The sequence below is a fragment of the Paecilomyces variotii genome, assembly GCF_004022145.1.
Source record: "Paecilomyces variotii strain CBS 101075 chromosome Unknown C8Q69scaffold_11, whole genome shotgun sequence".
NCBI lineage: Eukaryota > Fungi > Ascomycota > Eurotiomycetes > Eurotiales > Thermoascaceae > Paecilomyces > Paecilomyces variotii.
Window position 1 is genome coordinate 811584 of NW_021167150.1, and position 17150 is coordinate 828733.

Consider the following 17150-nt stretch of genomic DNA (forward strand, 5'->3'; position numbering starts at 1 on the left):
AAACTTCGATCTCCAGTCTCACCTCCATCGCTTAAACTCAGAAACTCGATTCAGCATTGGCAAATGTCGTTCATGTTACTCTGAATATATCATCACATCATGAAAGGGTTAAGACGAACGAATATTCTTAAGCGTTTATTCAAAGCCGTTTGTGATGTCCAACTCTCATGGATGACACGTTCAGCCAAGACATCATTTCATTGGGGGCCATTTTTGCCAGCGCTGCCACTGTCGATCCAACAGACAGAAGCCTGACAATCTGACTCAGACTTCATAATCAATGTTAGTTAGTTGTTACCTACAAAACAAGTCGTACTCTCTACTAAATTGATATATCTCATAAGTACAGTCGAATCGACACCCCTATCGGGCGCAAACTTTTGCGCTGTCCGTCTCCAATATGAATTTGCTCGATTTACCAAACGAGATCCTCGCATTGTTACCATGTTATATCGATAATATCGAATCGTTTACCAACATGGCGTCTTCGTGTCGTCGACTGCGAGATAATTTCGCGAAAGCATCTCCAAGGACGATCTTGCAGCTTGCAGCAGGCTCAGCTCCAACGTTCTTCTCTCCGCATCCGCATTTTCTCGTCATGGCCACGGCACGGCAGGTCAGTGACTGGGCTATAAAGAGCACAGAAAACATACGACTGTTTCGAGAAGTTCTTCAGGGAGGCATCGATAGTCTATATGACTTCTGCATTCATAGTGAGGAGGTCAAGGCAGGCCTAACCATGGATGATATCCGCCGATTGCATCTTTCCCGCTTCTCCATCATCAACCCGTTCGCTGACCAGATCGATAAGATGGCTGGTGAGCAGTGGTACAGGGAGCCAGATTTTTGGGATGGTGGAGTTAGTGAGCCTGAGACTCTCAACACGGACTCAAATCGAGCAGCCTTCCAGATTATTATCTACGGGGAGTTATTCGGCAGCAGCATGCGCGCATTCTTAGAGCCAGATAAGCAGCTTCCGTATTTTGATCTTGATGCCCGGTTAGACTACTTCAAATACTGCGTTCCAGATTGTATGTGCCGGAGCTACGCCGGCATGGAAGTCCTTCCTGTGGGGCCATATGCCGATCGAGAGAAGCTGCAGGAGGAGGACCAAGTCGCCCTTCAGCACATTCTGACCTGCCGCAGGTGGCGCCGCATGTGGGCGTATGGAATGGAGAAGATTGGAGATCACTTCCTGGGTGACAGTGCGTGGTCCTATGAGGACCGCGGTGAAGATGAGCCCTGGAGACAGAAGCTATATCAAAATGCACTCCAAACACAGGGACTGGAAGGGATGCAACTTGTAACCCTTCCATCGGAGAGGATATCTAAAGATTATCGGGAGAAAGTAATAAAGATACGCCAGCAAATCCAGTCACTGCGCAGGCCTCTACCTTCGCGGAATATTGGTACACGACTGCAAGCATCAGTCTCCGAAGCACCGGACCCTGGACAGGAGGCATACGTTTGTATGGCGAGTTATTGGCCGGGGGTCTGATAACGATATGGCGAAATTCTAGATCACTAAATATCACCAACTCCAAGAGCAGCAGAACGAATTTCGCATATTCACTGTTTGACAGTATTACAGGCGACTCTCATAACTACGCCTTTGACGTCTTCTTCCAGCACTCTTATCTTGAAACATTGAACTCCGTTAAGTACCTTTATCGATACTGTATTCACCCAGTGACCTTGTTGATACTCTAGCTCCTCGGATAAACAGCGGTGCCGTAATTTTTCTTTCGCTGGACCTTCGAAAGCTTCGACGAAGGCTTCCACCAACACGAATATATTGATGTGCCATGGCTTTTATAAGACCAAGGGATTGCTCACCTAGAAGTGGAACGTGACTTCGAAAAGAAGCTCACATATATCTGCAGGGTGACGTATCTGATCAAGGCTATTGCTCAGCGAGTCTGGATCATATATAGGCCCGTGTGCTATGATCGGCAATCATTGTGAAACATTGGAACATCGACAATGTCAAAGCGAGCCATATCTCAGAATACGTGGTCTTATTCTCGGACAGCTGATTCTTTTTCTCTGGTTTTTTCTTCTTTTTCTTCTTCTTTTTTACACAAGGGCAGTTTGAACAGGTTATACTATATTGCCTTATCACGTCCACAGCAGCTTCCAACCCTGGCATGCAATAACAGGCCTATCTTGAGTGCACACATCCATCAAATGCTCGGTCGATGCGACTATTGAGGGGCGCTAAGTTCCCCACTAGTATCCAAACCGTTATTCACCAACGTTCGCTTTTTTGACCCCTGAAAATTTGACCGTCGACGGGATGCTGAACCTCTATGTCCAGATTTACCGCAGCATCTGTTTAATTCAACGTGCATCGGATCCCGCGGCAATAAAAGCCAAAAGTGCGCTAACTGTTGTCATCAGAAGTACCATAAACTGGACCACGGGCTCCCGTGGATTCCCGCGCTGTTATGCAGCCGTTTTACTCCGCCGCGGCGCCTAGATCTCGGATGATTTCCACCACGATCAGGGGTTCTGTGAATGATGATTTGTTCCCAGGATAGCTTAACTTTTAACCTACCACGGAAAGATCCTTCGAATATATGAAGCAGAACCCCGATGAATCTCTCGTTGGCGCATTATACGCCGCTGTTTGCGATCTGGATCTCACCTGCATTGAGCGGTGGATCATTAGCGGTGCGAGCTTCGTTCTCTTCATGGCTCCAAATGCTCCATAGGTAGTAGTCCAAGCACTATTTCGGAGTCCGGCCTGGGCCCAACTCGCCATTATAGTTAAGCATCTGTGATCTTCGGTGTCAATCTCTGACGGTTTCGGGCCTGTTCCTGATGATCGAATCACTGTGTTAGTCTCCCACAACATTGACTGTCCCTCCCTTTCTCTTGAACTCTCACTCTCTTTTTGGAAAGTGTCAGGTGTTTGAACAATCCCCTCGTTTATGCATTGCTATTCCAACTGAAGTCACTCCTTCGACCCTGACAATTCGTTCGTTATCTTTTCATTCTACGCTATCCGGACCCTCCGCCCCTGTCTCTCATTTTTCTAGACCAGTGCGCTTAGTGGGATTAATCTGCTTCATACGACAAGTGGCCATGTCTACAACTTGCTAGATCCCAGCAGCAAACGGTAGAGTGCCGTAATCTCTGGATATTCTCGAACCAACCGACGCAGACAGGTAATTGCATGCCATAGCGGGCTGGGCCGCATGATACCCTCCTTGAGTTCGAAAAGATATCGTCTCATCCCCTACGGCATATGGCCCTACAAGAAAAGGAACCACAAACTACGAACCACATGGGCACCAGTACCCCGGATGCGGGATTCTGGCGCCGGTTCTCCATTGCTGTCCACGCGGAAGAAGCAGCTAAGACTCCCACTCCTGATAAAGAGTGGACGTTCTGGACGTATGGACCCCGCGTTGTTCCTGACATCATAAGTGAAGAGATAGTTACTGATTGGGGAATTACAAAACATAGGGATGACTGGCTCAAATCTCAACGTCGGAAGAAAATACGCGCGCGTCTCCTCGGCTGGCTGCTGGCGTTCTTCATAATCGGTTTTGGTGTCGGTGCCGGCATCGTGATCTGGTTATTGGCGAAAAACCATTGGGATCCTTATGCGGCATTCAATATTTCTAACCGGTAGCCCTGTCGTGGTTATCGATGCGTTTTTATCATTCAATCTGCCGGATAGAGGAAAACGCATGTCAATTCACCGACGGAAGTCTTGAAGGGATCATATTGTCCGTTGATCTACGGACAGGAATATAGGCTTGCCAACGGCCCTTGGGGAATGATATCAATAGGATCCTCGCACCATCGGTCAGCCGCGCGTGACCAAATGCATATACAATCCGGCGTTCGGGACGGAGTACCACGGAGACAAATAGATTTGACTTAGATACCCGGCATGTCTGGTTCACATGTGGTCCATTTTCATCCATTTCAAATGGATCAAGTTCGGGCTGCAAACTATAGACTAATCCAGATGTCATATCAGCATTGTTTTTCCTCTTTCAAGCACCTTGTCATATTCAGTGGGATATCACTCAGAACTAGAATAGACGGATAGATAGGTACTGTACATAATATCAATGTGAGACATTTATCTCGTATTGGGACAAACTTGGAAATATGAAGTGTATATGAAATACCCCAGACCAGAACGCCTTGCTCCAATCGAAACTTTTGTTCCATGGTTTCTTCTCACCCACCGCTTCATTACAACACTGAGACGCAGAACCGACGCATAATCACCAGAGGCCCAGGATCACGATAGCTGTATCTTCTGCATGTTTTCCCCAGTCTAATATCTCTTCCGCGTCGGCTCCGGACTCGGACTTCGGCTGACACTCCGCTCGTCGCGTCCTCTCATCTTCAACCACTTCTTCGTCGACAGCTGCAACTCCCTATCCAACTCGGGACTCGGCTCCTTGCGATGGATGAAATTGCAGAATCCACCACGCACGCACCCTTCGCCGGAATTCAACCGACAACACGCTTCTCGAAAATCTGTCACGGGCGATAACTCGCAATATACAGGCCGTGCCGCGTACCATCTGGAGTTGAGAGCATCGCAGGCCGCCTGTGCCGAATCTTCATATTTGAATCTCGCGTAGACGTTTCCGATGAGATCTGATAAGCAGAAACGTACTTGTTAGCCACCGATCAAGTCGAAAATGGGGAATATACTCACGATCGTTATTATTATCACACACTACCAGCTCCTCCAACTCGCCATACTTGCACATCTCGCACCAGATATCCTCGTAGAACGCGTCGAAGTGGTTCTGGAGCTGCGACGGGTTCATCTTGTTCTTGGGATCATAGGCTGGGTTCTGGTATAGGTTCGGCAGGAGGATTGTCTGCGAGTATGATGGCTTGACGTGTTTGCGCGAGCAGCGATCACCGTGGCGACACGCGCCGATTTTGTAGTAGAAGGAGCAGTTGACTTTGTCTTGCTCCGTTCCGAAAATGGAGGCGAGATAGTTGGCCATTTTGGAGATGAGTTTATGTGATTGATTTTTGTTTTTTTCGCGCTGCAAAAGATGGTTTGAATGCTCGATAGAGAGCTTGGCAGTCACGATGGAGGTTGATTGCTTGACGATATGTCAATGCAAGCTCCGAAGGCGAAGTTTGGGATGTTCATAATCGCATTGTGGCGAGTGGCTGACTCAGCTTCTTCTTTTTGACTAGCTCCCTGTGGCGCAGGCGTTTCTGGGGCTTTCCAGAATAAGCGACGGTGATTCGCTGACGGTCGGGGATCTATGACAAGTCATCCCAACATCAAAAGAGAATCATTGTTGATTGGAGAAAAAGAGAGCAGCAGGGAAGAAAGACTAAGAGTATTGCATATTTCTCTATGAATTATCGCCGAGCGCTAGCGAGGCGATAAAGTAGGGTACTTCTTTTAACTCTCCTAGTAGGCATCCCATATGAACACTGTACAGAGCCAAGCACAATTGACCTGTGGTGAAGTTATTTATGTTTATCTTCATCTAAACTCGGATAACTCTACTGATATGCTGGAGTGTAGTACCAGTCTGACAACTCTTCTAATGTTGCTGTGTCCTTCACTTGAAAGTTCTACCAAGAGAGCGGAGCATTTCCAGTGAATGATTGCTCGTATTTCTCACCTAGCTCAATCAGCTGACACGCTTATTTTACACTGCTTCAGTGTAGCTGCCATTGGTATTCTCACTTGTGGAAAGAATTGAGAGGATGGAAGGATTTACGGGGTTCTCCCAGTCCTTTTGCTTAGTGTGCCCCGTCCATAGGGATAAATAGCTTGAGATTGCTAGAGAATGTAAGAATCAGACAGCCTCAGCCTGGCAAGAAAGCATAATACCAATATGCACCTGCGGTACTGGAAACTTGATCATAGATTGACTATGGTATTTGTAACCACCTAAATTAGGAGAAAGGAAAATCAATGTCACTTAATAGAGTGATGTAGCTACTGAAGAAAGTGGCAATAAAATATCAAACATGTTCTAGGAAATCTTCCCGAACTTTCCTAGTAGACTTAAATGGCAACCATACCCTGTGAATTCTTCCCCGCACCCAAAGCACCAAGTCCAAAGGTCTGTATTATCTTGGCTTTTCCCTGTCCTCCGGATACGTCCATGACGACTACGTTTGCTTCTGATGTGCCATTTCCCGGCGAGAGAGCGTAGACGAAATTGCCAGCTGCCGCAAGGTCAATGAACCCTGGTCCAGCATTGACGCTTGATGTGTCGTATTCTTTGATAATCCTGGCATTATCGAGACTCATCTCGACAATGTGGTTAACTTGAACATCTGTCACGAAGGCACTCTTGGATGATTGAGAGATAGTGGTCCAGCAGGTAGCTTTCTGACCGCCAATGGCTTGTTTAGACTTCAAAGATAGCTGACCAGCTTTTTGATCGAGAGAAAGGATCGTGCCACCAAAAGAGGCATCCGTCACGAAGAAGTTCTCGGTGCCGGGTATCGGCTCGGTTCCGAAGAGCACTGCTGTCCCTGATGGCGAACTGAGAGTACCATCCATGGATATGCTGGCTGGACGACGGAAAGATGCCTGGTTCACAGGAAACGTCGCAACAAAGCCGGTATTGTTGACTGTGGGGTCCCCTTTAACCATCGTCAAGAGAGTCGATTCATCATTCGAAAACAGAACCTGGGAGACAGTATTCGTTGGCCCAACAGGAGGCGTACTTTGTCCAATGTTGAATTCACGCAGACTATCCATCTTACCCAGTCCCTTCTGAGAGAATGACGAACAAGACACTCCGGCTTTGGCTCCGGTGCTTCCAACACAGACTATTTTATTTTTCATCGAGGCGGCAAGGGTGTTGGGGAATTCACCCGGTACGCTGGCGGGTTCGCCCACCATTGTCAACTTTGTGGGATCCTGCGCATCGATGGACAGCATGCTGAGAGTATTCGAACCGGCATTAACAGCGAAGAGGTACTGTGAATATAGATAGTTGATTAGCTGGGAGAATCAAGTATATGATAAGGTAAATTAGGTATTGAGAAGACCTACCTGTCCGGCAACGCTCACTGCGCTTTGACTGACGAGGGCGTCCGGAGCAGCAGGTTGGTTTGTAGTGCCGTCGATAGAATTGGCTCCTTTCCCACATGTTTCGGTCACAGTGCCACCTGAGAGAGTACCATCATCGCCAATCGGTACCGCAGCGACAGCATTGTTGCCATCATTGGTGATGAAGTATATTGCCTTGCTGGTCGAGCATGTCCTCTCTGAAAGCGGGATCGCCCGTATAGACATGGGCCATAGAAGGGCCAGCAAAATGAGTTTGGAAATGAATTGAGGCATACTGAAGAACAAAATGTAATGTCCCATCGACCAGCGGATACCAAGTAAGAATGGAGAGGTAGGAATTGAATGGGTATCTAGAAGGATTGAGAATTCTCTGGAGTGCTACATGCAGAATATTAACGGAGGACATAGCAACATGGCTTTATATACCCCTCATGATGGATACAGCGATTCAACATCGCCTCACAGATGTCAAATGATGGATTGTTGCAGTTAAGGTGATTATGGAAACAGAAATTTCCTCATTAGGAAAGGCACCGTTTCCCAGAGCAGCGCAGAATATGATTGGTCTAGGTGTCGTATAAACGGTCTGTGCATTCGCAGAATTCAAACCAAAAAGGGAATCAGAGTTTCAGACGAAAAAGGAGGAGAATCTTGATACAGAACTATCGGGAAACAGCTGTTGAGCTTTTAAACGCCGAGCGAAAGAGGCCCCTTGTCCTTATACCCCTGTTCCTATTGGGTTCTTGAAAGTGCCAGGTACTGCAACATATTGAATTCATGCCTGCTTTATCTGACCTTCATTGGATGCGACCAAGTCCAAACGAACGGAGTGTGTCTTCAAATATGGTCTCGTCGATCACGGCACCGAATCTGGATGGTGTTAGCAATGCTGAATACGTGCGTATCATGAACTCTACCAGAGTGGGACGCTCACCCGTAACATTTGACGTATCGCGACAACTCTCTCGTCAGATTGCCCAGCACCTTAGAATCTATAGTCCGGAAAGCGGAAAGATGCCGTATGTGATTCCAAGCCTTGATTGGAGTGACTTCTCCCTCAAGCGGGATACTTTCCGAAAGTTGGAGTAGTCTATCTAGCATTTCATGGGGTGCTTCCCATGCATTACCTGAGGGCAGACCTGGGCCACGCGGACCTGGAGCCTGGAAAAGGAGCGAAGCAGTGGCGGTTAGGGCGTGACCTGTGGGAGCTTCCGGCTCCTCGGGACTTCCTTGAGCGTGGGCAAGACATGGGTCTTCCAGCCTAGAGGATAGTGAGAATTCTGGATGTCAGTACTTTGGTGACACAAGAGCTTACGTGAGAATGAAGTCCATCCCAACTTCGGTAGGATCCAAGTCTCCTTTCGGGTGTGGGTTATCTTTGGGAGGAGGTGGCGGAGGATGAGAATGGTCTGGAAGTTTTTCAGGACCAAAGTGTGAGTGTCCTTCGTTACTCGACGACGCATGTCCTTTAGTTACGCGGATATGTGGTGTCCCGTTCTGAGGCTGGTCGAGAATGATCATAGCGTGAGAGGATGAACTGTTGAAGTCATTATCGACGGAAGTCGTCAAGTCTTCAGCGATATTCGATTCATGTGGGATTCTGTTCTCCGCGAGAATGCGCTGCAATCTGATAACCTCGGCCTTGAGAGAATTGGTCTTTTGGAGCAGCTCGGCCTCGTTCGTCCGTAGCTGGAGGACTTCCTTTTCCAGCGATTTTACGTAGGCGTCTTTACGCTCACGGTGTGTGCTTAAGGATCATAAGCACAAGGCTCTCCTGCAAGGAAATAAAATCGTGCATGAGAGATGTGCCTACTGTTGAGCTTTCCGCACCTGCTCTCGCCGTTTCAATGCTTTCTTGTTCCGGTCTTCCTCGTCGTCCCCTGCAATGATCTAAGATCAATATATGTGTACCAAAAGTCTCAATTGAAGATGAAAATTCTAGAAAAGGAGAAACATGATCTCAAGAAATATAAATGTATATATCCGAAGATCTCGACATATAACTAAAAGTTTGTCAGTGCTGTGTATACGGGAGATAGACACACCGACCTTTCGACGGGAACCGAAATTGTCGGAATTGGAATCTCTTCATTGTGTCGAAGGATATCTCACTGGCGGATTTAAAAAGCTATCGTAACTGGTGATAATCAAGAACAGTAAGGATGTCAATTAGGTATTCGAAGAAGGGTAGACACGGCCTCGGCGATTCTGATGGTTAGTGCTGACCGGCCCAAGTATCCCGCTCCAGCTAGCCTCCTGTACTTGTCTAGCACCTAGGCAGCCTGAAGACACAGACCCTACATTGCGCTAGCTTATTACTGCTGCTGAGGTTTGATACGCGTACAGTCCGTTCCCCTAAAGTCGTATATAGGCCTGTAAAGGCGGTACTTGACATGTCCAATCTGCCTCCATTAACTAAGTAAGGTTGTGGACCGTTAACATGATAATGACAATTCCTGATCAATGTTTTAATAAGGAACGAGAGTGTGTACCAAGTAACTAACTTGACAATAATGATGATCTCCAACTTCGAATGTTCGGTATCAAATGACGTCCGTAGAACGTTAGATCACCTCATGGTAGACGCGCAAACAGCGCAAACACTAACTAAGTAAAGTACGCGTCTCCTCATCCGTCGGCGGGGGAAAGAACCCCGCGCCTCCGATGGACGGCCATTTAATTGATTTTCCATCATATGTCATCTAGCAGTATCTGAGGACTTATTGCTCGGGACAAGGTCGTCGCATCTTTCAATCGTGTCGCAAAGTCTAGATTGCCGACTTTTTCAGCGCTGAATCGCTCGTATATCGCCCCTCATGAGTCAAGATGCCACTCCGGAGGGGATCTTTTCCCTTCTGGATACAGATCTGTATAAATTGACGATGCAGTGTGCGGTTCTGAAGTATTTCCCTGATACCCGTAAGTATTAGAAGCTATGGATCGATCGCCGAACGAATTTCATGCTAATCCGTCCTTTGGACCAGCTGCGACATATGGATACACGAATCGAACCCCGCAGTTGAAGCTCACGCGAGCAGCGTACAAATGGTTGCTGGAGCAGGTTAATAGTAAGTCCTCTCCATGTATCATGATACAACATATGCGGCATCGCTAACACGTGGCTGATATCTCCTAGAGCTCGGTAATATCCGACTTACGCCTGAGGAACTCCAGTTCCTGAAGGACCGCTGTCCTTATCTCAACGACGCATATCTCCGATACCTAACGCAGTTCCGATTCAAACCTAAAGAACAAATTGACATAAAGTTCAATCCTGTTGAAGACACAGGAAATGACAGCGATCCAGGAGACATCGAGTATGAGATCAAGGGCCTGTGGGTGGAGACGATATTGTACGAGATTCCGATGTTGGCCCTGACCAGTGAGGCATATTTCCGATTCTGCGACACGGATTGGGACTACGATAATCAGGAGGAGAGAGCATATCGCAAGGGGTGCGCACTGCTGGAGAATAATTGTGTCTTCTCTGAATTCGGGTCGCGGCGCAGAAGGGATTACCACACGCAGGACCTGGTAATGTCTGGTTTATGCAGAGCAGCGGAACATGGTAAGCAGGCTGGATGGAAAGGCGTGTTTTCGGGCAGCAGCAACGTTCACTTTGCGATGAAGTATGGTGTGAACCCAGTGGGTACTGTAGCTCACGAGTGGTACATGGCCATTGCGGCCATCACCAATGACTATGAGAATGCGAATGAGCTTGGCTTAAGATACTGGCTCGGATGCTTTGGCGAAGGCGTACGTCACATGATCACTCTCAATTGCAGATGGATTGATACTGACGACTTCTAGGTCCTTGGAATCGCTTTGACCGACACATTCGGTACCCCCGCCTTCCTGGATGCTTTCCGCAGACCTGTCCCTGACTACACCATCGCGGGAGTGGGCGCGGTCACCACAAGGCCTGCAGGTGCTTCTACAACCCAGGGGAGCGATCCCCAGAGTCTGGCCGAGACCAAGCCTCCAGTTGCTGCGCCCCTCCAGGATGGTCAACACAAGCCAGCACAGCGGACATACGCCCAAGTCTACAGCGGGGTGCGCCAGGACTCCGGTGATCCCACGTATTTCGTGAAGATGGTGCGCGACTTTTATGATAAGGAGAACATCAAGGAGCCGAAGACGATCGTCTTTTCCGATTCGCTCAATGTCGAGCACTGTCTCGAGTACAAGGTTATCGCAGAGGAAGCTGGCTTCAAACCCGTCTTTGGTGTCGGCACTTTCCTGACCAGTATGTCCCCCCTGGCTCTCAGGATCTCATCCACCTGGCTGTACGGAAGGAAGCTTCAAGCTAACATTCAATCCCAGATGACTTCACTCGCAAATCTGACGGCAAGAAATCCAAGCCGTTAAACATTGTCATAAAGATCGCCGCTGCCGGTGGACGCAGGGCCGTCAAGCTCAGTGACAACATGGGCAAGAATACCGGTGACAAGGAGATCGTGCAAGACGTTAAACGTCGCTTGGGCTACATCGAACACCACTGGGAGCAAGGCGACGAGAGCGCCCGGTGGAAGTTCTGATCGGCCTCAAAAGAAGAACAAGAACTTCTCTTTACTATGCAGTGCTTATGAAAGATATCACGGAAGGACTAGAACCGCAAGATGAGACTTGGCGTCATCGTCAATCGCTTTTAACATCATAGATGTATATGCGCGTCCCATACATACTCGCTAGATACTAAGCAGCTCGGGCTTACACCTCCATTCCTTTTAGCAAGACCTCGATAGCCGGTTTGGATAGAACTAGAAATCATCATTAATTCATATTCATATCTCTCGTCGCTAATAATAATCACATATGAAGATCGTCGGGATATATCATCGTCGCAAAAGATACAGTATCCAGAATAGCATAACACTGGTCCACTGACCGGAATCGCTTAAACCAGATTGAATAACGAGCCCATCACTCGTTGCTTTCAGAAGGTTTCCTTCTACCGTGTTCCCACAATTAGTAGCTTGGTTCCATGGTATGATTGCTCAGGAATAGCCTGGAACATGTTTCACACAAAATAGCACTCAAAAGAGCTAGTTTGGTCTGGATATTATTCCGAAATAAAATGAGTAGATACTCTCGAGTAAAGCCCAGCGTATATCGAATTTTAGTAGCGCAAATGAGATCACACAAAGCCAAGATCCCGATCCAGATCGCCTGTGATTTCGTTCCCCTGGGATATTTTCCGGGCCGTGGCATCGTAAGTGGTGGTTGTAGCGGTGATATCGGTGTTGGTGGGTTCGTACCCAATATCTGTTTCCTGTGTGAAGTCGTCTTCGTGCGTGTCGTCGTCGTTGACATTCGTCCATGCTTTTAGGACGTCTTCGGTCCAGTTGATATCCAGCGGCATGTCTGTTGGGGAGGTGGTGAAGTCAGGGAGGAAAGGCTGGAATGGTTCAACTGGGTTTCTGTCCGGAGGGGGCATTGTCGTACTAGTAAGACTTCCTGGAGCTATCGTGGTAGGATGTATTGTGGTTCTGTGTGCTGCTGGATAATCTGCTTGGACGGTACTCGGCTGGGTGCGCGGAGATATGCCGTCACGGGGGCTTCCTGGATCATTGTTGCTGATGGTTCTGGCACGCATAGTTGGGGTTGGCTGGTCAGGGATCTCTTCAACACCATTGTCGCTCTCGGGCGAAGGTGAGTCTCCGCTACATGCGAGAAGCTCAGACAAGATTGTTGATGCAGTCTGACGGTCTAGACCGGTGTTGTTATTGCCATTGTTGCACGAGATGCGGATCGATGCTTCCAATCTCATGCGTTGCACTTTCACGGCTGTTTCGATCCGGGTGACTTCCATATCTGCGGCCGGATAAATTTCCTTCAGCCTGTGGAGGGCCTCGATGCACCTGCTAAAGTTATATGCGCTTGTTTGACGTACTGAAGGGTTCGGGGAAGTCAAGTTTACGAGATGAGCAAGGGCCGCTGGTAACAGAACAGTAACTACCGACTGAGGGAGAAACCTGACCAAGTTCAACTGGCTGAGTCCCTGTACGATCTGTGTGATACTCGTGGCGGCGTCTTCCAACTTTGTGCGCGCGACGTTGGGTCCTTTGACATTCCTGGATCGATCCTTTGCCGAAAATATTAGAGCCTGTGGACGATGGAGCGTGCTCGATGTCATATGATATATCATTCGCAGCATGGCACTATGGAGAAGGAGTACATTTTCTCCTTCTCGGATGTGGTTCTTCGAAGGAGGGATGAATTGTGCGTCTCGTGGGAGTCCATGGAGCCATCGATCCAGCTGCTGGCTGCAGCGGTTGAGCTCAGCTTCTGATACTTGTCGTGGCACAAGCGTGATCGTGGTCTTGGTTGTGGCTCCAAATTGATGATTCGACGGCGTGTACTGTGCAAAGAGGATTCTACCCAAACACTGGCACAACTTGACGTTTTCGATAAACATGACCGCAAGGCGCTTCTGATGTGAAACATTCTCGAGTTGCGGGCATCCCAGGACCTCGATGACAGACGGGTGAAACGGCTCGATGTCACAGTCATTCAAAGTGATCATGGGGACATCGCATGTGCCTTCGTTGATCTGAGTCGGTCGCCGCAAAGCCATCGCAATCAAGCGATCGCGCGAATATAAGCTCCACCAGAGTCGTATGCGCAGCCGCTGTAGTTGAGGGTCCATGTCTGATTGCGTCGGGTCTTTGTGCAGACCGATCGATAGAGCTTGGGTGTTGCATACACCGATCCAATGCCAAATATCTTTCTGCGGGCTGCTCTCATAGTCGGCCCAATATGTCATCAGCAGCAGTGTCTGGAGCACTGCAATGCGGTCATCTTCGTAATCAAAAGCATACAGATGCTATCCAGTCGTTAGTATGGATAACACAAAGATGATATGGCGTACTCACCCTGACACGGGCGAAGAATTCTTTCCGCGCACTCTGTCTCGTTTCGAATCCAGCTTCTTGTAGATATTTGATATCGACAAAAGCCGTGCCCGCAAACATGACTGCTTGGAAAACTAGAAGGCTGATATTGCCATCAGGGTCGTTCTCCACGACGCAGCGTAGGAATTCATGTAGATCGATTGTTGGCATGAAATTATAAACCCATCGCACATAGTTCCGGAGAAGCTCAATCCGCAGCTCCTCGTCCGGTATCGTCAGCGCTCCTCTCTCCCTCAAGAACTCGATGTCTTCCCGAGATATCCGGGACGGTAATGGCTTCAAAAAGCGCGGCTCGTCATCTTTTGTCAATACGGATGGATCGAAATCAGGATCGATCAGATGCTGCACCGCTTCAACCATATTTTCGAGCGGCATTGAGTACGCGACATCCTTGGTCCCTATTGACCTCCATGGTCGTTCCCGCTCTTCAGTCCATTGCGCGAGTAACGGCTTCAAGTGGCCAGAGCCTTTTCTGGACGACAGTGGGCTATCTTCCTCCGACATGTCGAAACGTGGATTCCGATCGTTCGTAGAGGTGGCGTTCGACGCATGTCGCTTGGGTCGAAGTTCATACCCAAAGAACACGTCTCCGGCACTGTCGATCTTGCGTTTCAGGACCATGACGGCGTCAGCATCTGTTCAGATTTTCTTCTCGAAATGCTGATGGTTCGTCTGTCTGAATGGAATTCAACAACGGACCATGGGAAACAATTTTAGCATTCAAAGAGATGAGTTCAGTAGAGGCCCAACAAAACATACGGGCATAGACTACACATACTAAGGAGAGTGCCAAGGGGCGGGCCCTGGGGTTTGCGGGAGCCCCAGCTTTACCGCTCTGGCGGCGGGGAAGCAAGCATCATATTCCTTGTAGAAGTGTTGAAATAATTGGCTGGACTTTTCTCAGTTGTAACGGTTTTGTCTAGAAATGAGCGCCCAGCAAGCCGGTGGAATGTCCGGTGGAAGCGCCCGTGGGATCAACCCGGGGTTGAGCGTTTAGCCATGCCACCGGATGTCGGTTAACCCCAGACTGGTGTGTATAACATCGAGAATGTCTTTGGGTTTCTTTTCTTGCAAAAAGAGAAAGAGAGAAGAGGAGAAGATGTAATTCCACTGCTTTGATCATTTATCGATTTTCAGGTCTTTGTAGTGATATAATGTTCTGCTTACCGGGTTGATTGGTAATAATCATCTGCACAAGCTGTCACCCACGTTAGTTATATAATTTAGAATTGAATCTCCACTGCGAGACAATAATCCATTAACATTGCGGTTCCAATATCGAATATAAACCCTAGATACCTATAAGAAGATTCTACGTATTCAACACCAACACAGGACACAGATCTCACAAGAATCCCACCCACCAATTTCCCTAGATCACGCAGGCGTGTCTTTACAATGACCACACGTCCACCACACACTCTCAACCCCGATACAATCGAAGCCCTTGTATTCGACCTCATGGGAACATGCTGTGATTGGAAATCCGGAATCCTGTCCACTTTAGCACGAACCCCCAGCCTGCAAGCCCTTTCAGATAACGACCGGTCTCGACTCGCGGATGACTGGAGAAGTGGATTTTTCAATGAGATCCACGCTCAGTTCGAAGCCGGGGCCCCGCCGGAAGACATTGATGTTACGCATCGACGCGTCCTGGATAGGATTCTGGCACAGAGAAGATTGGATGCTATGACAGAGGATGAGAGGAGGGCTTTGGTGGGGAGGTGGCATGAACAGTTAGGTTCGAACGCCAGGTTCTCTTGTTGATGAGTGCTTTGTGTTATGTATGTACTAACAGGGAGTAGCTTGGCCGGATACGATCAATGCTATCGAGAGATTGAAAGAGAAGTTTAAGGTGTTAGTAATACCACAACTGAAAGATAATGATAGGAACTAACTATCGAATACTTACGCTAACTGTCTACATTTCACAACCTCAGTGTCGTTCTCGCCAACGGGACCACTCGTCTGCAACTCGATATTGTCAAGTCATCCGGGATTCCTTTTCATACGCTATTCTCGTCCCAATTACTTCAGCTTACAAAGGTCAGATAACTAACTTAGACCGCATATCCCGTCTACTCATTTATCGATCATGCGTTAACATCAGACGGAACTTCCGCACCAAAACAGCCCGACCCTGCCATCTACTACAAAGCTTTTGAATTATTACAGATACCGCCCGAAAAAAGCATTATGGTCGCAGCACATGCGTATGACCTTCGGGCTGCGAAGAAAGTGTGCGTATGCGTATTATGAGAATCGCCTCGAAATATCTTCTCCTTCTCCATTTGTTACTGATTCGTCTCTGTTCTTCTAGGGGAATGAAGACGGTGTATATCCGACGAGATACGGAAGATGTAGACGAGGACATGGATCGAATCAGAAAAGAAGTAGATGTATTTTTAGAAGGATCTGCCCATGATCGAGGTCCGATGGAGAAGTTGGCGGATCTGTTGCTGTGAGGGCATGGTGTTGGGTTTAGTGCTAGAGTATCTTTTATAATAATGATGCCTGGAGTTATACTTGTATATGGTTCTTAGTGCAACTTGAAGAGGCTGTCATTAGTCAGTATGTACTCTTCCTCGTCGTCTATTCTCAAAAAGGCCGTCTTGATAAGTTCCTCGGCTATCTACTGCGGAGACATACAAGAAATACTTGCTACAGGCTTTGCTTAAGGGTCCGACTTCATATACGTATTCACCCTAGTTATATCCGCTGTCATGAAACAGTATTGGTCATGCCTAGAGAGGGCTGCTGTCACGATGTATTTTGATAAAATAAAAAATATTCACATTGAGATTTGGTACACCATAAGCGACACCACACTTGAACTTCGGTTATTGGCAAACTAGGTGGCACAAGCAATTACAGTAACCTAGGCTCCTATATTCGAAACCGCTGGGAGCAACCATCAGGATCCATGGCAGATACTCGAAAGCTGGCGCGCCATTGGATGATATACCGGATCCTCAGGACTACCGGAATCGTCTAGTTGGGCGTAAGACATCCTTGGATATAATTACAGTACAGTGTTCACGGATCTCAAGACCCACCAGACCACACACATTGTTAATAATGCTGAGCTAGACTGCGATCTCGGACGATTCTGCGCAGCCTCAAAGCAGCATCCGCGTCCTAGAATGGAATGTTGGGCAAAGTTTGAGCTCGTTTGGGTTCTGAGTGGCGATCAGATC

General features: G+C 48.0%; 8 protein-coding genes across 8 annotated transcripts; 4 read left to right on the top strand and 4 right to left on the bottom strand.

The window, feature by feature from the left end:
- Positions 1 to 33: 33 nt before the first annotated feature.
- Positions 34 to 1741, top strand: C8Q69DRAFT_80420 (hypothetical protein). Its single transcript, XM_028634053.1, has one exon. It carries the CDS (start codon positions 401 to 403, stop codon positions 1496 to 1498), a length of 1098 nt encoding a protein of 365 aa, XP_028482706.1. The 5' UTR covers positions 34 to 400; the 3' UTR covers positions 1499 to 1741.
- Positions 1742 to 3250: 1509 nt separating this feature from the next.
- Positions 3251 to 3640, top strand: C8Q69DRAFT_509637 (hypothetical protein; the record flags this gene model as incomplete). The annotated part of the gene is made up of 2 exons (XM_028633114.1): positions 3251 to 3399; positions 3472 to 3640. 2 exons carry the CDS (start codon positions 3251 to 3253, stop codon positions 3638 to 3640), a joined length of 318 nt encoding a protein of 105 aa, XP_028482707.1.
- Positions 3641 to 4000: 360 nt separating this feature from the next.
- On the bottom strand, positions 4001 to 5215 carry C8Q69DRAFT_477368 (hypothetical protein). Its single transcript, XM_028631316.1, has 2 exons — positions 4691 to 5215; positions 4001 to 4629 (listed from the first exon to the last, which is right to left on the bottom strand). The coding sequence occupies exons 1-2, from the start codon at positions 4989 to 4991 to the stop codon at positions 4301 to 4303; spliced, it is 630 nt and encodes a 209-aa protein (XP_028482708.1). The 5' UTR covers positions 4992 to 5215; the 3' UTR covers positions 4001 to 4300.
- Positions 5216 to 6019: 804 nt separating this feature from the next.
- On the bottom strand, positions 6020 to 7312 carry C8Q69DRAFT_509639 (hypothetical protein; the record flags this gene model as incomplete). The annotated part of the gene is made up of 2 exons (XM_028633115.1): positions 6020 to 6946; positions 7022 to 7312. The coding sequence occupies 2 exons, from the start codon at positions 7310 to 7312 to the stop codon at positions 6020 to 6022; spliced, it is 1218 nt and encodes a 405-aa protein (XP_028482709.1).
- A 275-nt stretch (positions 7313 to 7587) lies between these two features.
- On the bottom strand, positions 7588 to 9131 carry C8Q69DRAFT_514118 (hypothetical protein; the record flags this gene model as incomplete). Its single annotated transcript, XM_028633333.1, has 5 exons — positions 7588 to 7909; positions 7974 to 8300; positions 8355 to 8786; positions 8853 to 8919; positions 9089 to 9131. The coding sequence occupies 5 exons, from the start codon at positions 9129 to 9131 to the stop codon at positions 7837 to 7839; spliced, it is 942 nt and encodes a 313-aa protein (XP_028482710.1). The 3' UTR covers positions 7588 to 7836.
- A 567-nt stretch (positions 9132 to 9698) lies between these two features.
- Positions 9699 to 11807, top strand: C8Q69DRAFT_477374 (nicotinate phosphoribosyltransferase). The gene is made up of 5 exons (XM_028631317.1): positions 9699 to 9958; positions 10024 to 10107; positions 10176 to 10795; positions 10850 to 11285; positions 11363 to 11807. Exons 1-5 carry the CDS (start codon positions 9856 to 9858, stop codon positions 11575 to 11577), a joined length of 1458 nt encoding a protein of 485 aa, XP_028482711.1. The 5' UTR covers positions 9699 to 9855; the 3' UTR covers positions 11578 to 11807.
- Positions 11808 to 12176: 369 nt separating this feature from the next.
- Positions 12177 to 14574, bottom strand: C8Q69DRAFT_509642 (fungal-specific transcription factor domain-containing protein; the record flags this gene model as incomplete). The annotated part of the gene is made up of 2 exons (XM_028633116.1): positions 12177 to 13865; positions 13915 to 14574. The coding sequence occupies 2 exons, from the start codon at positions 14572 to 14574 to the stop codon at positions 12177 to 12179; spliced, it is 2349 nt and encodes a 782-aa protein (XP_028482712.1).
- Positions 14575 to 15195: 621 nt separating this feature from the next.
- C8Q69DRAFT_477380 (haloacid dehalogenase) lies at positions 15196 to 16539 on the top strand. Its single transcript, XM_028631318.1, has 5 exons — positions 15196 to 15694; positions 15759 to 15810; positions 15894 to 15999; positions 16087 to 16193; positions 16274 to 16539. Exons 1-5 carry the CDS (start codon positions 15352 to 15354, stop codon positions 16416 to 16418), a joined length of 753 nt encoding a protein of 250 aa, XP_028482713.1. The 5' UTR covers positions 15196 to 15351; the 3' UTR covers positions 16419 to 16539.
- Positions 16540 to 17150: the final 611 nt, after the last annotated feature.

What these genes read in the sequence shown, in the direction of transcription:
- C8Q69DRAFT_80420 (XM_028634053.1), top strand. Translation starts at nt 401, where the DNA reads ATGAATTTGCTCGATTTACCAAACGAGATCCTCGCATTGTTACCATGT.
- C8Q69DRAFT_477368 (XM_028631316.1), bottom strand. Translation starts at nt 4,991, where the DNA reads ATGGCCAACTATCTCGCCTCCATTTTCGGAACGGAGCAAGACAAAGTC. An exon ending in GTGTGATAATAATAACGATC is followed by an intron (nt 4,630 to 4,690) that starts GTGAGTATATTC and finishes TCTGCTTATCAG; the next exon opens with ATCTCATCGGAAACGTCTAC.
- C8Q69DRAFT_477374 (XM_028631317.1), top strand. Translation starts at nt 9,856, where the DNA reads ATGAGTCAAGATGCCACTCCGGAGGGGATCTTTTCCCTTCTGGATACA. An exon ending in GAAGTATTTCCCTGATACCC is followed by an intron (nt 9,959 to 10,023) that starts GTAAGTATTAGA and finishes CCTTTGGACCAG; the next exon opens with CTGCGACATATGGATACACG. An exon ending in GTTGCTGGAGCAGGTTAATA is followed by an intron (nt 10,108 to 10,175) that starts GTAAGTCCTCTC and finishes GATATCTCCTAG; the next exon opens with AGCTCGGTAATATCCGACTT.
- C8Q69DRAFT_477380 (XM_028631318.1), top strand. Translation starts at nt 15,352, where the DNA reads ATGACCACACGTCCACCACACACTCTCAACCCCGATACAATCGAAGCC. An exon ending in GAGGTGGCATGAACAGTTAG is followed by an intron (nt 15,695 to 15,758) that starts GTTCGAACGCCA and finishes AACAGGGAGTAG; the next exon opens with CTTGGCCGGATACGATCAAT. An exon ending in CTTCGGGCTGCGAAGAAAGT is followed by an intron (nt 16,194 to 16,273) that starts GTGCGTATGCGT and finishes CTGTTCTTCTAG; the next exon opens with GGGAATGAAGACGGTGTATA.